The sequence below is a fragment of the Trichechus manatus genome, unplaced genomic scaffold (assembly GCF_000243295.1).
Source record: "Trichechus manatus latirostris isolate Lorelei unplaced genomic scaffold, TriManLat1.0 scaffold00051, whole genome shotgun sequence".
NCBI classification, from domain to species: domain Eukaryota; kingdom Metazoa; phylum Chordata; class Mammalia; order Sirenia; family Trichechidae; genus Trichechus; species Trichechus manatus.
Genome location: NW_004443987.1, coordinates 702,877 through 723,128, shown reverse-complemented (window position 1 = coordinate 723,128; position 20,252 = coordinate 702,877). Strand labels below are relative to the sequence as shown.

Here is a 20,252-nt window from a genome sequence, read left to right as displayed (position 1 = left end):
TGTGAGTTAGAATTTTGTTCTACATTTTTCTCCAGCTCTGTCTAGGACCCTCTGTTGTGATCCCTGTCAGAGCAGTTGGTGGTGGTAGCCAGGCACCATCTAGTTGTGCTGGACTCGGTCTGCTGGAGGCTGTGGTAGTTGTGGTCCATTAGTCCTTTGGACTGATCTTTCCCTTGTGTCTTTGGTTTTCTTCATTCTCCATTGCTCCAGACAGGGTGAGACCAGTGAAATATTTTAGATGGCTGTGCACAAGCGTTTAAGACCCCAGACACTACTCACCAAAGTAGAATGTAGAACATTTTCTTTATAAACTGTTGTTATGTCAGTTGAGCTAGATGTTCTGTGGAACCATGGTTCCCACAACCCTTAGCCCAGCAATTTGGTTCCTCAGGGAGTTTGGATGTGTCTATGGAGCTTCCATGACCTTGCCTTGTACAAGTTGTGGTGGCTTCCCCAGTATTGTGTATTGTCTTACCTTTCACCAAAGTTACCACTTATCTCTTGTCTATTTAGTGCTTTTCCCTCCCCCCACCCCCGTAACCATCAAAGGTTGTTTCTTTTTGTGTGTAAACATTTTCATGAGTTTTTATAGTAGTGGTCTCATACAATATTTCACCCTCATTTTTGAGTGACGATTTTTCTGGATATATTATTATTGGGTGACAAGTTTTCTTTCAGCACTTTAACTGTGTTGTCCCATTGTCTTCTTGCCTGCTTGGTTTCTGATGAGAAATTAGCTCTTAATCTTATTGGGGACCCTGGTGGCACAGAGATTAAGTACTCGGCTGCTAACTGAAAGGTCAGCGGTTTGAACCTACCAGCCAGCCACTCCATGGGGGAAAGATTTGACAGTATGCCTTTTTAAAGATTTACAGCCTTGGAAACCCTATGGAGCAGTTCTGTTCTGTCCTGTAGGGTTTCTATGAGTCAGAATTGACTCGATGGCAATGGTTTTTTTTTGTTTGTGATACTTTACTTTTCTCATGGTGCACTCAAAATTCTCTCCTTGTCCTTGGTTCTTGAGAGTTTGATTATGACATGCGTCAGTGTGTTTCTTTTAGGATTTATTTTATATGGAGTTTGTTGAGCTTTTTGTGTGTAAAACTTCTCACTTATCGGGATATTTGGGAAGTTTTCTGCCATTATTTCTTTAAAAATTGTTTCTGGACTTTTTTCTGTCTTCTCCTTCTGGAACTCCCATAATGCGTATATTATTCGTATTGATAGTGTCTCACATATCACTTAGGCTTTTCATTTTTTTTTTACTCTTTATTTTGTTTGCTTCTCAGACTATGCAGTCTCAAAGGTTCTGTTTTCTGTTTTGCTGATCCTTTCTTATGTCATTTCAATTCTCCTTCTGAGTCCTTCCATGGAGTCGATCGTTTCTGTTATTTTAGTATTAAGCTCCAGAATTTGTAACTGTTTATTTTTTTTTTAAGATTTCTGTTTGTTTGCTTGCTTGATTATTTACACTGGCAGCCTGAAAGAACAGGTATATTTAGATCAGACCTGAAGAACAGCAGCACTGACACCAGGAGCAAGGGGCTTGTGATACACAGTGCTTCCTTGTAGGTTTGTTTTCTTCAGATGTTTGCATCCACCACCTGAAGCTTTAGAAGACCTCTCCATGATAGATGCAGGTCAAGGTCACACATTAAAATCTGCCCATGCTGGCTTTCTGCTGAGGTATAAGTCTCTAAATTAAACTAACTGTTTTAGGAAGACCCGCAAAGACTCTTTTCATCCTAGAAGAATGAGGGTAGTGCCATCTGGTACCCACTAACTTAAAGTCCTGAAACCAGAGAGTGAGGCCCCATTTCGGCTGCACCTCATCTTTCACTAGTTGCTGTGAGAGAAAATACTTTTTCTTGGTTTTTAAATATGAAATGATGTAGTTTGTGGTCTGAAAGAGAAAACAGTAGATCCTGTAAGGCGAGCCGTCAACTGGACTGTGTGAAAAATTGGTGAATTTGCTGTACTATTGCTTGTCCAATGACTTGTTCCAGTTTTTGGATGGATGCATTACTTAGTTGTTGGATACTTGGGAATTTCTGAAGCAGAAGGGGAGCTTTAACTTTTCAAACTCCTGGGGATCTGCTGCACAGTTTTAAAGAGGGATGGCTCAGAGAGCAGAGCATGTGTCTTCCTGTGAAAAGTGTTTTTATTGGGCTCTTTGGTTTGTTCTTGGACTAACTGGATAATGAGGTAGGATGCTTCCATCTGGCTGGCCAATGGAAGCAACACCATCCCAAGGCCCAGCACAGTAAACTGTACAGCTGGGAAGTATTGTTCACACATCCGTGTCTTTTCAACTAGTACAGTCCCTTGAAGATTACTGGAATTTCTAACCTGAACAAGCCTCTTCCTGTAGCCGTTTCCTGCCACCAGATCAGCTTCAGTGATAGAAAGAATATAGGATATATTAGACAAATAAAAATCTACCTATGTCAGGCAATCCTCAAAAACGAGTTTAGTTTTCCTTTGCATCTCCTGCACCAGCTGCGACCCACACCATTTCTCACTGACCATAATGTACCCAAAAGGCAAGTGTATGAGGCCTGTGTCATCAGGGGGATCCCATCTCTTTATAGGCTTTGTAATTATCTGTTTTCTTTGGGTCTTTTTTTTTGCAGGAAATTACCTTCTTCCCTTTCTCTTTAGATTGTTTTTCTTCGTTTGTATTATAATTATTGTTTTATATTATTGGAGAAAGTATTTCTCTGTTTCTACTCCAGCCTCCTTGTCTCAAAACATTTGTTATTGTTTCTTTGCTATTCTTCCTTTCCAGGGTTGCCAGCTGTCACTGTTTTGCAAGTAGGTTCCCTTGTAGCTTCTGCCTGTGATTCACTGGAACTTCCATCTGAATAGTACTCACTATCCCAAGTCTGATTACTCCAGTGTCCTGGCCTCCTGTGCGTCAGCCTCACCTCTGTCTCAGGGGTGTCTGTTCATGTATGGTGTTTGGCATTACACCCTGGGTCAGTTTCCTAGACTTATTTCTGTTGAGCTGGAAAGGTGGAGGCTCTCTTGTCATTGTGCCCAGGAAATCTGCTTATGGTTTCAGAGTTATGAGTTGGCTGGGCGTGGTTTTCTGTTGCAGGTGGTGGGCTGGATCTGATTCCCATGGATGGGGCCTGTAGCATTGGGTGTGGGACCCTTCTTGCAGTGTGTTGTGCAGCACTGGAGGTGGTACCCTTCCATACAGCACAGTAAGGCACATTGTGCAAAGGGGCTGGTCCCTTGCCTTGGTGAGGCATGTGGTATTGGGGGAGGGGGAGGTGCAGGGGGTGGGGCCTTTACCACAGCAAGTTTTGTGGCATGGGCGCTGGGGCAGGGCCCTTGCTGTGATGTGGCACATAATCCTGGACTGGTTCTCCAGGGTTAGGTGGGGAGGGTGTGGTTGAGTGTTTATTCATAATTCCCAAATTGGAAGCAATCAAGATTTCCTTTAATAGATGAATGGATAAACTGCGGTACATCCATGTGATGGAATATTATTCAGTGATAAAAAGAAATGAGCTATTAAGTTATAAAAAGACACAGAGGAACCTTAAGTGCATGTTGCTAAGTGAAAGAAGCTAGTCTGAAAAGGCTACATATTGTTTGATTCCATCTATATGACATTCTGGAAAAAGGCAAGACTATACATACAGTAAGGAGCCCTGGTGGCGCAGGGGTTAAGCACTTGGCTGCTAACCGAAAGGTCAGTGGTTCGAACCCACCAGCTGCTCCATGGGGGAAAGATGTGGCAGTCTGCTTCAGTAAATATTACAGCCTTGGAAACCCTATGGGTAGTTCTACTCTGTCCTACAGTGTAGCTATGAGTTAGAGTTGACTCAATGGTAGTGGGTTTGGTTTTTTTATTATACACACAGTAAAAAGATCAGTGGCTGCCAGGTGTTTTGGGGGAGGTAGCTGTGAGGTGTGGAAGCCCTTTGGCGTGAACAGTTTGGACTTTGGTCCTAGTTCCTGAGAGCCGGACCCCACCTGAGGCCAGTGAGTGGGGGCTGAGCAGACCAGGAGAGATTACCTGGGGCCTGATGCTGACTAAGCCTCAGGAGGCATGATGTAATCTATCATGGCCACATGGTGAGGCCAATAAAGGCCTTGGTGGATGGAGGCTCAGTGGCTCCTCCTGGGTGGAGAGAACAAATACTTGTTCTTGGGAGGGTAAGCATTATCCCTTGGGGACATGTGCCAAGACCCCTCCCAGACCTCACCCTCTGTTTTTATCCTTTTTTTTGGCTAGATTAAAGATAGCCCTTTCCCTGGAGTTTGTGAGTCATTTCAATGGATTATGGGACCTAAGAAACAAAGAAGCGGTCGGTACCTGCTGACCTAGCCCTGGGTGAATGGGGATGAGATAGAGATGGGGCTAGTATCTGCTGACCTAGCCCTGGGTGAATGGGGATGAAACAGAAAGGGCTGCTTGGAACAGCTGGGGTCTGATTTGACCAGGAACGGGAATGAAAGAGAAAGGGCTATGTGGAACAGCTGGGGTCTGGTCCGACCAGGAACAGGAAGCTGACATTTCTCTGGACTGGTTTGATACAATTGGTGTAGCAAGCAGGGTTAGCTAGGGAAAACCCTGACTGCTCAGAGTAAAAGAGGAAGGGATGAGTAGGTGGTGCACAGGGGATTTTCAGGGCAATGAAACTATTCTGTATGATATTGTAATGGTGGACACATGACAGGCATTTGTCAAAACCCCTAGAACTAACTATACAATAGAAAGAGTGAACCTTAATGTAATCTATGGACTTTAGTTAATAATAATGTATCAATATTGGTCCATCAGTTTTAAGAAATGTTAAGATAAAAGGAGAAAGTACAGGAGGAGAGGGGTATATGGGAACTGTTGCTTTATGATCAATGTTGTAAACCTAAAATTGCTCTAAAGAATAAAATCTATAATTAAATGAAAAAATAGAAATGTTGTATTTCTAATCTCCATTTGCTGCCTTCCTTATTTTGTACAGTATTTGATTGAACAAAGTTTTAATACATTAAAGCAACTTGGTTATTTCCTTGGAATTCGTTTTAGTTGTATGATTTCTCTGCATAGCCAGATGTATCAAACACAGGTATCTACCAGTAAATGGCTTCTTTCATTGTGAAACTATTGTTTTGCTAAGACTCATTTCATTTATATCAAGCTACTTGACTACTGCATGTCATTCGTCAGATTTTTCTAGTTAATTTTCCAGGAATTATGATAATCAGATATTAATATTTCCTTTGCCCTGTTTTCTTGGCGTCCCTTTTCGGCCTACCTTCTTGACGTCTAAGTTAAGGATGAGTAAATGCTTTGAAGGTAGCTCTGGTGGCACAGTGGTTAAGCGCTCAGCTGCTAACTGAAAGGTTGGCAGTTTGAACCCACCAGCCGCTCTGTGGGATAAAGATGTGATAGTCTGCTTCCATAAAGATTATAGCCTTGGAAACCCAAGGAGGCAGTTCTACTCTGTCCTATGGGGTCACTATGAGTTGAAATTGACTTGACAGCACACAACAACAACAAACTCGTTGAGGGCATTAGTGGTTCATTGGTAGAATTCTCACTTTCCATGTGGGAAACCTGGGTTCGATTCCCAGCTAATGCACCTCAAGCACAGCCACCGCCCATCTGTCAGTGTAGATTTGTGTGTTGCTGTGATGTTGAACAGGCTTTAGCTGAGCTTTCAGACTAAGACAAACTAGGAAGAAAGGCGTGGTGATTTACTTCTGAAAAACAGCCCATGTAAACACTATGGATCATGACAGTCCAATCCCGTTTTGCAGTGGATTGCCGTGTGTCAGTGGTCAACTCGATGGCCGCTGACAATAATAAACTGTTTCTTTGAGTCCTGAGTATTCTATCAGCGAGAGTAAGCCATGCTAGCAAGTATGACTGTAAGCCTAAGGCATGGGCAGAGAAGAAGATAAAATAGGAAGAGAAGAGAGAAAATACAAGGGAAAAGTAAAACAGGAAAAAAAGGTCATAAAAGATTACGATTGTTGTAACAACATGGTAAATGTAATTATTGTCACTGAATTGTACTCTTAAAAGTGGTTAAAATGGCAATTTTTAAATATCTTTTACCACCATAAAATATAAAAAAAAAAAAATAGAGAAACATCATAGGTTGGAGAGTATCGTTTTACGGTGGTTGATTTAAATGTCAAGTTATTCATTCCTTGATTTTCTATAGCATCTTCCAATAGCTATATCATGTAGTGAAATTAGGGTCTGAATATATGTGTAGTTTCAGTTTATTTTATCATTACATTTTTCTTCATGTTTTTTTTGCCCCTCCAGTTTCTTACTGGGTACAAATTGAAAATTCTTACTTCATTTCAGGGCATGCAGTGTCATCTCCAAGCTTTGTTGTCCCTATATAAGTTCTTTGTACCTACTTTGATTTCTGTATCTTTGCCTGTGAGGAAGAAGGTAAGGAAGTAAAGACATAAGTCATATTGAGGCTGAAATATGTTACTTTTGATAAAATTAATTTACATACTTAGACTGAACTATTTATAGTTTTAAGATCTAGTATTTTGCCACTGCTTGTGGAAAGTTTTTGGGGGATTGGCACTTTGTTTTGATTCTATTTGATATATTTAATGGATTTCTGATCAGAAAAAAAAACACTTTAGTTGGATTTGAATGGATGCAAAATACTTCATAGTTAATATATTTCAATTAATGAAGAGTTTTAGATTTTTATGTTGCTCTAACTTATGGATACCTCTCTCATGTACTGTACATCCAAATTTATAGATCTACTTTAAGAGTTCAGAGAATTTATGGCGGACAGCTCTGATTGCTGTGAGGCAAAGAAACATGGGACCTTCTCCAATATCTCTAAAGCTGATGTTAGGTTCAGCTAAAGTGCGTCCTGTAAAAAGAGTGAGTATTTAAAACTCCAAAGACTTTTGTCACCTTCTTTTATTGAATCCAAATAATAGCCATTCAGATGTTGGAGGAGAGTAGATATTTAAATACCTTTTAATTATCCAGGATTTCACGTAAACCACATTCAGACTCCATTAGTTAAACCACCTTAACAAGTGCTTCTGCATTTATAGTTTATAGTCTATTTAGTCTGCTGATTGTTTTATTATCTCTTTTCTTTAGAAATGGACTTCTAATTCAATTATACCAGTGCCAAACTCCAGTAGCTATGGCAGAGAATATGGAAAGAAACAGATGAGTCTTTCTGATTGCCTCAGTAACAATGGATCATTTCCACTAGAACAGCTTCATAGCTTCCATCAACTCTTAGAAAACATCCATTGCTTAGAGGTATGTGACTGAACCACGTGCTTTTTCCATTTGGTCTTCATGGCCTTTATTTGTCTTATATATTTTCTATATAATAATTTCCTTGTTACCCTGACTCACTTTTCATATACTTAGAGTTGATCAGTTGTTCTGTCTTTGCAGCTGCCTTGTCAGATGGGCTCAGTGCTAAACAGTTCTCTGCTACTTCACTATATTAACTGTGTTAGAGATGAGTCAGTCTTACTGAGATTGTATCACTGGTTGAGTCAAACATTACAAGAAGGTAAGAATTGCCTACTTAAAAGCATTAGATGAATGAGAAAGGAACAGGGTAGTTTATAGATTGGTTTATTTCATAAGGATGCCAAATTCTAGATAGGAAGACCCTTCATATGCTGTAGTTTTTTCTCTAGTAATCATATATTTAGAGCATGAATGCTTCCTTTACTGGAATTTTAAAGGGCAGCAAGAAAGGAGGTGTGTTGTTTTGGCCTCCAAAACTTTCACTAGGTGGCTCTACTTTGATGAGGGTCACAATTAAAGGCCTCTCCATCTTTGTATGTCTAGAAACTTGCCTGTAAGTACCAAAGTCCATCAGATTAATGCTAACCAAACTCACAAGAGACTAATGTATAAGCCAGAATGTCAGCTTATTATTTATAATAGAAGTAACTCTTTCTGGTGTCCGAAATGTTCGTGTTTGCCAACTAGAGCATCCCCTCCCTGCTACCTGTATATGTAGGAGCTCAATTAGAAGACTTCTTAATAATAGAATTAAAGGAAAGGGCAGTGAAGAGTGTTTCATGCAGGACATAGTAAAGCCTCATCATCACATTCCTCCAAGGGAGTTTCTCTAGAGATGGTATTCTGTTGACCAGACAGACTGTTTCTTCCCTGAATAAACAACTCCTGACTCTTTAAAGTATGTAAATTCAGTTTTAGTCAGTCCCAGGCTAACTCCTTTTCCCACTCAGTCTTTCTTTAGTTAGGATATGATACAATTTATTAAGTTCCCATTTTTTAAATTCTAATATTGTCTAGTCCTACCACTGTCAGATGACACCCAGCTCACCCTAATTGAAGTTTGGGCTAGTCTCAAACTTTTTTTTTTATTGTTACAAAATATTCTCAAACTTTTAATTCACACATTTATAGTCTCTTGGATTACTATGTGACAAAAGGCTAATCGCATTCATTATATGTGAATTTTATTAGTTTATTTTTTCACTATAACATCTCACTGTCACCTCCACATACCTATTAGCCATCTACACTATGAGTTGGTTAGGATGTGTGAGCTTGTTTATATTTGTCATTTTAGAGTACCGGTAATTATGTTTCCTGTAGTTTTCATTGTTGTACAACCAACTGCTTATGTTTAATATTTCTGCTCTAGAATGTATTTGGTACAAGGTGAATAATTATGAATATGGAAAAGAATTTACCAACTTACTGGACTCTATCATCAGGGCACAGTGCTTCTTACAAGTAAGATTCCGCTTGTTTCCAACAGACAGTACCATTCTTTACTAAAATTTACTTAGATGTCCATTGTAAACCTTTTCTTTAGTGCTGTGACATCTTTTGTAAATGATATTTACTCAATTTGAAACTCATAAATAGAGCTGAGTTCTACTTTTTACTTTGTAGTGTCGGGTTTGAAGAAAGAATTTGTTAAATTATGCAAATAAGAGAGCAAGGTCTAATTTAAGAGAACTGAAGATGCAATTCAATTAATTTGAATTAGTTAAATAAATCTCATAGGGTCACTACTTGAACAACAAACATTTTTTGAATGCTTTATGTGTTATAGCCACTGTACCATTTGGCCTGGGTAACCCTGAGTTGTGCTTTAAGCTGGAGCTCTGGTATCAGCACCTTCAAGAAGCTCTCACTCAGCACCTGAGTCTGGGTTAGCCACTTGTCCTGTGTGCTGCCATAGCTCTCAGTGCTTCCCTCTGTCATGGCACTTTCAGCATCTGTTTTTCCACACATGAGCTCCTGGCAGGCAGGAACCATGTCTTAATTTTTCTTCATGTACGGGTATTCAGCTTGGTGCCTGGCACAAAATTGATGTTTAATAAATGTTAAATAAATCTTAAGGAGTTGGTGTGAAACCATTGAGTTGGAAGTTGTGTGTGGATGATGGTAACAAGGGTGAAGGGAAGAATCTTGCTTGGGAGGATGATAGTGGCATTCACTGAGAAAGGGAATATAGGAGGAGAAGGCTTGGAAGGGAAGGTAAGTTTTATTTAAAATATGTTGATTTTGAGATGGCTGTGAGACATCTAATAGGTGATAATATCCAGTTGGCAGTTAGATAAATGAGTCTAGAGCTCAAAAATGAGATTTCGGTTAGAAATCGAGATTTAGGACTCCACATGATATAAGTGGTAGTTTTAGCTATGGTATGGATGGGATTGTTCCAGAAAATTTATGTCATGAAAGAAGGTCTAGGACAGAGTCCTGGTATGCACCACTATTTAAAGTTTAGGGAGACAAAGTGAAAAAAAGAGCCCTGGATCCTCATTTTGGTAGAAACATAAGTCTTCTAGACACTCAGCCCTCTCCAGATGGAGCTACTCAGGGTTTGGATTGGTCTATAGTATCTAATGAAATTCTAGCCCTATTATATGACATTACATTTTAATGACTGTTCAGATTACTGTATGTACCCCCAAAATAATACAATTTCATTTATCTTTAAAAAATACTCCATAACTTTTTTTATCTTCTTTCCAACTGATGAAATTTTATGGTGTCTGAAAGCTATATTGATAAAGATGGTAATGTATCCAGATATTAATGATCTGATCATTTTTATGAGGAAATCTGGCAACTAGCCCAAGGCTTTTATTATATTGACAAAAAATTAGTCTAAGAGTGAAACAACTGTGGCAAAAAATAAACTGGGGAGTTCCATGAAACTAGTATAATGTTTTACTTTGATTTATGTTACAGGAGGGCTTTTATTCCTGTGAGGCATTCCTGTATAAGAGCCTTCCTCTCTGGGATGGCCTCTGTTGTCGGTCACAGTTCCTTCAACTTGTGAGCTGGATTCCTTTTAGTAACTTCTCTGGTATGTTTCATGAAAATTTGAGGCTGTTTAATATAGTGTAATATTTATTAAAAGAATTTTTAATAATCTTATTCTTTTAATTTCTAGAGTTGAAACCACTTCTTTTTGACCATCTAGCACACCTCTTCTTTACATCAACTATTTTTTTCAAGGTAATTTAAAAAAAAAACTATCTTACTTAGATTCAAATAGGAACTTTTTTTTTTTAATTATTGTAATTTAGATGAAGGTTTACAGAACAAAATAGCTTCTCATTAAACAATTAGTGCACATATTGTTTTGTGACATTGGTTACCAACCCCATGACATGTCAACACTCTCCCTTCTCGACCTTGGGTTCTCAATCACCAGCTTTCCTGTCCCTTCCTGCCTTCTAGTTCAAATAGGAAGTTTTAATTCTACTGCCAGTGTTAGGTAATTCCAAACCCACATTATAGCAGTGGTTTTCTAACAGGATTCTTTCGGACCTGGATTTTGAGGTGTTGTATCACTCAACTCAAATATTAGTGGGGTTTGGTCTCAACTCAAATATTAGTGGGGTTTTGTTCATTCACTTCCCACTGGAACTCCTCTCCAAGAGTTAACGAATGCATACAATTTTCCCAGTTTTTAAGTTTTTCTCCCATACAACTACCCTGAACTGTTTCCACTTGTAGCAGATGAGAAAGTGAATGAACAGGTGGCAGACACATATTAATAAAAACAAACTGGCAAATACTTAGTCATACTTAGTTTGATTGTTGTGATTTGTATTGTTGTGGACATGCAAAATATTTATTGAGCACACACTATATGCTAGGCACTTTTCTTGGCACCGGTAGTACAGTAGTGACCAAAGCATACAAAACTCCCTGTGACTTTCATATTGTATAGCTATATGTATACATTTATTGTATATGTATATACATACATGCATACACAATATATAAACTGTATATACACTTAATACAATCATTTCCTGTTCCAACTTTATATGGGGGAATTGTGTTACTATTTTGGGATGTTCTCTAAAAAGGACTACTATGGCTCCTAGGAGTTCTACTATCTGAATGAGTTAGAGAGCCACTTTCTTATAGAATGATTATTCCTTTTCCAAAAGAATGACGGTGTAAGTAATGTTTCTTTTATTTCACTTTAAATCACTTAGCCTTGGCTACATTTACAGGAAAAATATCTTGTCCTGTTTTGTGTTTGTCATAATTAAATGATACTTTTATTAACCACCCATCACATTAACCTGGCTTTGAGATTTATTTATATTACTTGTAACTTTTACTATCTGGCCAATATCATCATTCACATGAAAGTGTACACTAATTCTTCTCAGAGAATACATTTTTAGACACTTCATTTTTAAGTTTTTTGTGATTCTCTTCCAATCTTCTGATTGGTTATTCGTTATTTCTTTTCTTATTCCACCAACCTAGAGAGCTATTTATCTGTAAGTATTCAGTTGAACCATATGAAAGTGCCATTTTTGTAGATCAGAAATGATTGAGAATTGGCACTTTCATATGATTCAACCTAATATGTGTAGACACATTTGTACACACATCTATTTGTATCTAGGGAAGAAGGGGAGTAGGGAGGGAGGAAGGGGAACAGATGGGGCCAAGGACGTAACTCGGGAATACTTAGTATTTAATACTCAGCTTGTAAAGGAGGAGAGTCTACAAAGGAACCTTAAGAAGGAATTGCTAAGAGGAACGGAAAAGAACCAGGGGAACGGTAGTGCCAGGGAAATAAGGGGGAATAAAGGATATGAAGGAGTGAAAGAACAATGTCAAATGCCACAGGAAGGGCCAGAAAGATAATGACAAAATCTTTTGAAATTGGTAATACAGAAATTTTAGCTACATTTGTGAGCAGTTTTTCTAGAGTATGAGGTAGAAGCCAGATTGAGGAGTGTATGAGAAGTGAAGAAGTCAAGACAGTGGGTATAGACTATCTTTCAAGAAGTTTGGCTGTAAAGAAGAGATAGAGAGAGGTAGCTATAATGGGACTTTGAATCACGGGAAGGTTTTTTGTTTGTTTTGCCCTCATAACAAGCATGTTTATGGAAGGAGCCAGTTGAAGATGGAGGAAAGATGGGGGATAATTGATGATGTAATGTTCTAGAAGAAACACAAAGAAATTGTATTAAGGCTATAGATAGAGGGATTTGTTTGGATGGCGAGGACTTGGGGGTACCACTTATCCTCTAAGACTTGGGGGAAGGAGGTATGAATAGATGGATATTTAGATATATTTGAATAGTTGGGGGAAAGGACAAGAAATTGAAATACTTTGTGCCTAAAAATGTTGTTTCTCAAAATAGGAAGGGTGTCGTAGAGTATAGAATTGAGTAGGGAGCTTCAGGAGGGTGTTAAGTGTGTAGGACCGCCACTGAGAGAAATGGGAGAGAGAGCTGGTCGAAGATAATTGAAGGATTATTAAGCTTCGTAAGGGCTCAGCTGAAGTTGGAGACCATATATTTGGAGTGGCACCAATCTGTACAGTTGTACGTTTTTCTTCAGCTCAGATGTAGAAGCAGAGAAAGCAAGCTATAAGATAGCATCAGTTGCAGTTTTACTGATTGGTTGGAGTGCAAGGGAGTTGAGTATGATTAGCAGTGTGGTCTAGTCTAGGTAGGGAAGTAAGGCCAAAAACATACTGATAAACCTGAAAATGGAGTTTAAAAATGAAAGAATCAGAAATTTAAATGTCTGAGGTTGGAGAGTAATTTTAGTAGGAGTTGAGGGTGTGAGGAAGCTGGAAGGATGGGAAGTTATAACAAAGAAAGTATAATAGAGTAGATTTTAGTGATGGTTCAATCCAGGTTATGATAAAGTCTCTTGTATGGCTGTGGGAGTGGGTAACTAAAGTATAGTGAAGGTTTGAGGTCACGGAACTCTGAAGCTAAAATGTTGGGTTGGTCATCCTCACGGACACTGACATAACTGAGGTGTTGATGACAGGACATGAGGTAGAGAGTGTTAAAGTCCTCAGTGAACGTGGATGAGTTTCCAGGAGGTGGGTAACAGAGGTATGGGAAGATAAAAAGTAGAAGATAGTATAATTGGGTAGTATAGTATAAACACTGAAGGAAGAATGTTTTTCTTTTTTTAACATAGGAAGGAGAGGTAATGGTTTAGAAATAGTATTAAAGGTAACTTTTGTGTTTAGGTTCATAAGCTGTCAGCACTTTTATTAGGACAGTGCAGAGGGGACGTGCACAGAGCAAGCTGGGATGTCAAATACCAGATGTTCGGCTGAGTTTTTATAGAATGTGAAGCAAAGGGTACAGCTCAAGATAGGACAGGTGAAAGAAAAAAACTTAGTTCACTGTGAGTTTATTTACATTTTAAGTGTTATCAGTGGGGCAGTTTATGAATTGTTATAATACCACATTAGCCATATTTGTAAAGACAACCTGCAATTATTCAAACATGTTTCACAAACCTTGAAGTCCACCTGAATATAGGAGTTAGGACTTAAATTTTTCAAAAGATAAAGATAGATTCTGTACACATATTTAGAGAACGTATCTCCTTAGACTTTGGATGTCAGAAGACCAAGGAATAGTCAAACTCATGAGAAAAACTATAGCAAAATGCAGTCTAAAGTGGGGGTCTTTGAACTTAACATAACAAATCCAGCTAATGTTAACATATTTAGCTGATGAGATTCTATAGCTCATAAGATATTTGTAAATATTCTAAAACAAGGCAGTTTATTCTGTGACACCTGATTAAATAGAAGGTCCATTTGATTTCTTTATCTTTTTGATTAAAGCTGATTCCCCTTTATATATATATGTTTTATTTATTTTGTTGTTGAGAATATACACAGTAAAACATACATCAATTCAACAGTTTCTACATGTACAATGTGACATTGATTACATTCTTCAAGTTGTGCAACCGTTCTCACCCTCCTTTTCTGAGTTATTCCCCCATTAGCATAAATTCACTCCCCCCAAGGTTATTGTCTAATCTTTCAAGTTGCTGTTGTCAATTTGATCCCATATAGATAGTTCTTAAAAGAGCATAATGCTCAAGGCAGACATTCTTTACTAGTTAAGCTAAATTGTTTGGTTTTAAGAAGACTTAAGGGGATATTTTTGGTTTAAGGTTTAAAGATTATCTCAGGGCAATAGTTTTCAGGGGTTCATCCAACCTTCATGGCTCCAGGAAATCTGGAGCCCATGAAAATTTGAAGCTCTGTTCTGCATTTTCCCTCTTTTTATCAGAATTCATCTACAGAATCTTTGATCAAGCTGTTCAGTAATAGTAGCCGGGCACCATCTAGTTCTTCTGGTCTCATGGCAGAGGAGGCAGTTGTTCATGGAGGCAATTAGCCACACATTCCATATCCTCCTCCTAGTCCTGTTGCTCCTTGTTCCTTTGTTGCTCCAGTGAATAGAGACCAAGTATTGTGCCTTGGAAGGCCGCTGGAGCCCTGGTAGCACAGTGGTTAAATGTTCAGCTGCTAAACAAAAGGTCGGCAGTTGAATCCACCAGCCATTCCTTGGAAACCCTGTGAGGCAGTTCTAATCTGTCCTATAGGGTCGCTGTGAGTTGGAATCGACTCAGTGGTGATGGGTTTTTGGTTTGGATGGCCGCTTGCAGGTTTTTAAGACCCTAGGCACTTCACAACCAACTAGAAGGTAGAACAGAAGCACTAACCATGTTATTAGACCAAATAACTGGAACGTCCCATGAAACCATGACTCTAAACCTCCAAACCAAGGAACCAAATTCCATGAGGTGTTTGGTTGTACGTAAGTAGCCTCAGTAGCTACTCTTGTTGTTGCTGTTGTAAATATGTCTGTCACACAACTTTTGCCAATTCAATTTTTTATAGCTGTACAACTTATTGAGAGCTATTACAATAATTGGTGGTGCAACCCTACCCTTAATCAATACAATATTTCCATCACTGTTAACCCCCCATTTTCACCTCCCTCCCGCCCCTGGTAACCACTAATAAACTTTGTTGTCTATACATTTACCTATTTTCTTTTTATATAAGTGAGGTCATGCAATATTTGTCCTTTTGTGATTGACTTATTTTACTCAGCATAATGTCTTCTAGCTCCATCCATATTATAGCATGTATCAAGACTTCATTTCTCCTACTGGCAGAGTAGTATTCAATTGTATGTGTATAGCACATTTTGTTTATCCATTCATCTGTTAATAGGCATTTAGGTTGTTTCCACCTTTTGGCAATTGTGAGTAGTTCTATAATGACCATTGTTGTATAAGTCTCTGAGTCTCTGCTTTCAAGTCTTCTGGGTATATACCTAGAAGTGGAATTGCTGGGTCTTATGGTAGTTCTATTTTTAGTTTTTTGAGGAACCACCACACTGTTTCCACAACGGCTGTACCATTTTGCATTCCCACCAGCAATGGGTAAGGGTTCCAATTTCTCCACATCCTCGCCAACATTTGTTGTTTTCCATTTTTTTTATCTTTGCCATCCTAGTGGGAGTGAAATGGTATCTCATTGTGGTTTTGATTTGCATCTCTCTGATGACTAATGATGCTGGGCATCTTTTCATATATTTAGTGGCCATTTTAATGTCCTCTTTGGTGAAATGTCTGTTCAAGTCCTTTGCCCATTTCATGATTGGGTTGTCTTTCTGTTGTTGAATTGTTGAAGTTTTATATATATTTTGGTTATTTGATTCTTCTCAGGTACGTGGTTTCTGAAGATATTCTCCCAGTCGATAGCTTGTCTTTTCACTTTTTTGGCAACGTCTTTAGATGAACAAAAGTTTTCAATTTTTATGATGTCCTATCTATTTTTTATATTTTTAATGGCACCATAGTCCATCGGTATTGTACCATAATCTATTTTATCATTTCTAATTTGTTTGTATTGTAGGTATACATAACTATATTGAGCATCTTCATAATACAGATATTTTTCTTCTGTTACATTATTCTCTTGGGATACTTTTCCAGAATTATATTACTAGATGAAAGGAAGGGTTTGAACATTTTTATGACCTTAATACATAACTGCTATTCCTTTGCAACAGGCATATTCAGTGCAAGTTCTTGGAAGGAAGAGGGCTATAATGGATGGAGTACTTCCATAACAAGAGTCTAACAGCCATGGTGAAAGAATTGGGGTCTGGGAGATGACAAAACTATAGGAATGGAGACCAACTAGGAGGATAAAGTAATCTCAGAGGTGTGAATGCCTGGTCTAGGGTAGTTATAGTGGGATTGGGAAGGAAATGGATAAGTTGGATAGTATGAAGGGAAAAATTGATAGGACTTGGTGACTGGATGTAAAGCATAAAGGACACAAAATGACTTCAAGATTTCTAGCTTGGGACAGTAAAGGACCAAGGATGTTTTGCCTGGAGGAAAAAGACTAATATTTTCTGGTTTCTTTCAAATATTTGAAAGGTTGCCACATGGAAGAAATAGATCTCTGTTTGGCTACAGGAGAACGAATTAGATAAAGGACAGTATCTTATAACAGGTAGTGCAGTCTCAAAATGGAATCAAAGACCTTAAGAGGTAGTCTGTTTGTTGACAGTGGAGTAAGTCAAGCAGAGGTTTACTGGCTGTCTCCTGGGATATTTATGTAGAGAAAGTTCACACATAGAGTAGGGCCGTGCTTCTCCACCTTTTTATTTTTTTTTTTAAACTCATATCCTCCTTCTCATAAGCATAAAAATCTCATGCCTTCATTTAATGTGGGGGCCGAGTGGGATAGAGTTAAGTAGATGAGGAATTAAAGACTTTTGTTCTCTAAATATAACATTGTAATATTGAATACCTTCTCAAATGATAAAATTCCCAATTGATACCCAAGCAGAGGATTGTTTTAGATGACTCCAAGGTTGCTTTCAACTTGGACATATTTATAACCTGAATGTGAGTTGTCAATTTCTGACAAATATTAATAGAACTGTTCTGTGAAGTAGCAGTGAGCACCGTATCACTGGAAATACTCAAGCAGTATCTGGGCTATTATTTTTTAAGGGTGTTTGAGAAAGGATGTTTTGGGATAATATGGATTGCTTTCAAATTTATAGGTATAATTTCCCATCATAAATGTCCCAGATAAAATTTCTATCATGACTATATATTTTGTATGTGAATCAGACCCTGGGAAATCAAGGTAGGGCCTGAGAAAGGAAACACTAGAATTGTTTTTTTTCCATAATCATAGATGATAAGATAAATTTTATGACTGTTGAAAAGGGAGTAAATTTTATTTGTAAACCAGAAGGAGAGAAGGATGGGAAACACCTACCTGTAGCAACTTTAAAGGATCTTTGAGAGGGGACAGTAAGGAGTAGATGATGCTGTATTTGATGATGCCATATATGTCATAAATGAATGTAATTTAGAGAAACAAAAGTTTGTTCTTAAGTTGATAGTTAGGGGTGGTACTGTAGAGGTGTGTTTCTTGTAGAGAAAATGGCAGTGTAAACTTGTTCCTGCATTCATCTATCTCCTGGAGACTGATCATAGTGGAGCAACAGCTGTTAGGTTCTAAATTGGATGAGGGTGTCTTCACGGTCACTTCCACCTCTAAGCCTCTGATTTAGTCTGTTAGTTCTGAATAGCATGTTATGACCGAATGATTTTACGAATGTTTTTTTGTGTTGCCCCCTCAGTGTAGTCTTCTTCAGAGTCTGAAAGAGTTACTGCAGAATTGGCTGTTGTGGCTTTCTATGGACATCCACATGAAACCTGTGCTGAAGAGTCCTCTGTGAGTTATCTTCCAACCCTCCACAAGAAATGATCTGTACAAAACGTTTCCATAAGGAATTTTATAGTGTGATATGAAGCCTAATTATTCATGTTAATGCTTAGTAGTACTTTTCTGAAAGATTTTTTTTGGTTACTTTTTATTCTCTTTCCCCACGATGCTGTGAGGAAGGTTTATTCTCCTAGTTCTTTTCTATAAGTCAGAAGGCAACCCCTTAGCCTCTAAGTGACTTGCAAGAGTTAATATAGCAAAACATTGGATAGCTGAGATTAGAACTTGCTACTTCGACTTCTGTGTAGTTCAGCTCACTTTATAAAACGAATTCTTACATTTAAAGCCAGTTTTGATGATGATTAGAAAATCTCTAAGGTAATTTTGCTGTATAGTTTTGTTTTTATGATCCTCTGATATATTTTGGTTATATGCATTAATTTATTTTGCCTTTTGAATAAAAAAGTGCCCTAAATGTCTATTATGTTGAATATTATTAAATGTGTGCTTTACCCTCAAAGTAAACGTCTGAATTTTGAGGCACTGCATAATCAGGTTGTTTTGACTCCTTACCTAAATTCTTTGGCTTCTATATTCTATTATCAGCCACATTATATTTTAGCACTGATTTTAACTTTATATTATGGAAAATTGAAAACATAATCAAAAATAGAACAGTATAGTGTTACTCCTCCCATTGTTCAGCTTCAAAAGTTATCAACCCATGCTTACTCTTTTTTCATCTGTAACAACCCCACCTTTCTCCTGCTCCCTGCTGGATTATTATTAAGCAAAACTCAGACATTTCAACTATAAAAAATGGTAACATTATGATACCTAAAAATTAATAGCTCTTAATATCATCAAATATCTAATCAATGTTCAAATTCCCTATATCGTCAGCCACATCTTATTTTATAGTTATAACATAAGGATTCCTTAGCTTCAGTTGTAAATAGTTGGTGGTTAGTTTGGTTAAAGATTAGCCCAGACCCATTTTTCTGTGTGTTCTCTTTCTTATGGTGATCTACTTTGGTAGGAGAATGGGGAATAGAAGCTTTATGAGGGTAGCCTGGAAAATTTTTTTTAATTCTTCGTATTCACTATTACAATGCTGCCATGTATGTCTGATCACTTCTAGAAGGAAATAGAGAGTTAGTGGGTAGTGAATGCATCTTATAAAGCTGTGGTTCTCAAAGTGTTACCTCTGGACCAACATCAGCAGCAATACTTGGGAACTTGTTAGAAATGCAAATTCTCAGGTCATATCCAAGACCTATTAAATTAAACTATACAAGTGGGGCCCAGTAATCTGTGTTTTAACAAAAGCTTCAGGTAATTGTAGTGCAAGCTAAAGTTTGAGAACCGCTATGGTAAAGAAATTCCGTTTAAATGCTTAACCTCTTCCAACTAAATTCGATTAAGAATAGTATGTTTGCATCTACAATCTTCAGCCACCTTGCAATTTACATCTTAGGCACTCCTGAAATAGATCACTTATGATTTCTATATTTTCTTTCCAAAAATCCTGGGTCTTTCTTTTATTAGTGATATAAATTTGGGAGGGAGCATTTAAAAAAAGGAGCTCTGCTTTATAAAATTCATGAAACAAGTGACAAAAATGTAGAAAACTTTGCTTATCATAATATTACTTGACATTATATAATATAGCTCTTAAGTTCTGAATCATTTCTTCTGTTTTGGCGGTATGGTTGTAATGCTGTGTCTCCCATAGTGGTTCTCCAGGGAGCTTTTTTGGTTTTCACAGTGACTGGGAAGGGATGCTACCATCATTTTGTAGGTGGGAGCCAGGAATGCTAAAGGTACTATATAGTGGATGGTTATAAGAGGCAGTCCTGAACGGTAGATTATTTCATCCAAAATGCTAATAGAGTTCTCTGGAGAAAAACTTTAAAAGAAGCTGTTCTACTAACTTGAAATGTAAACTTTCACTTAAACTACATCAATAAACAAAAATAAACAAACAAAAAGAGACTATTCTGAGCAATCACCATTATTTCAAATTATTTAAGATACATTTGCTAAGTGCTGCCAAAAATCATAGTTAAATTAAGTTTTACAAATAGTCAGCTGATTATATGGATGCCCACCTATTTGAATGGTCTCTTAATCCTTCCCTGCTTGCTCTGACGCTGAACCATCATGGTGATGGGCAGTGGTAGAATCATCATTTCAAAG

The 20,252-nt window shown here is 37.9% G+C and overlaps 1 protein-coding gene and 1 pseudogene across 1 annotated transcript in view; one reads left to right on the top strand and one right to left on the bottom strand.

The window, feature by feature from the left end:
• CENPI (centromere protein I) overlaps positions 1–18,066 on the top strand; it is an 80,115-nt gene extending 62,049 nt beyond the window's left edge. The window contains exons 8-15 of the mRNA XM_023732380.1: positions 6,338–6,427; positions 6,758–6,886; positions 7,115–7,282; positions 7,424–7,544; positions 8,658–8,749; positions 10,223–10,340; positions 10,428–10,492; positions 17,968–18,066. Of these exons, the coding sequence (XP_023588148.1) occupies positions 6,338–6,427; positions 6,758–6,886; positions 7,115–7,282; positions 7,424–7,544; positions 8,658–8,749; positions 10,223–10,340; positions 10,428–10,492; positions 17,968–18,066 (882 nt within the window). The remainder of the gene's footprint in view (positions 1–6,337; positions 6,428–6,757; positions 6,887–7,114; positions 7,283–7,423; positions 7,545–8,657; positions 8,750–10,222; positions 10,341–10,427; positions 10,493–17,967) is intronic.
• On the bottom strand, positions 1,941–3,034 carry LOC105756328 (Fanconi anemia core complex-associated protein 24 pseudogene; annotated as a pseudogene).
• Positions 18,067–20,252: the final 2,186 nt, after the last annotated feature.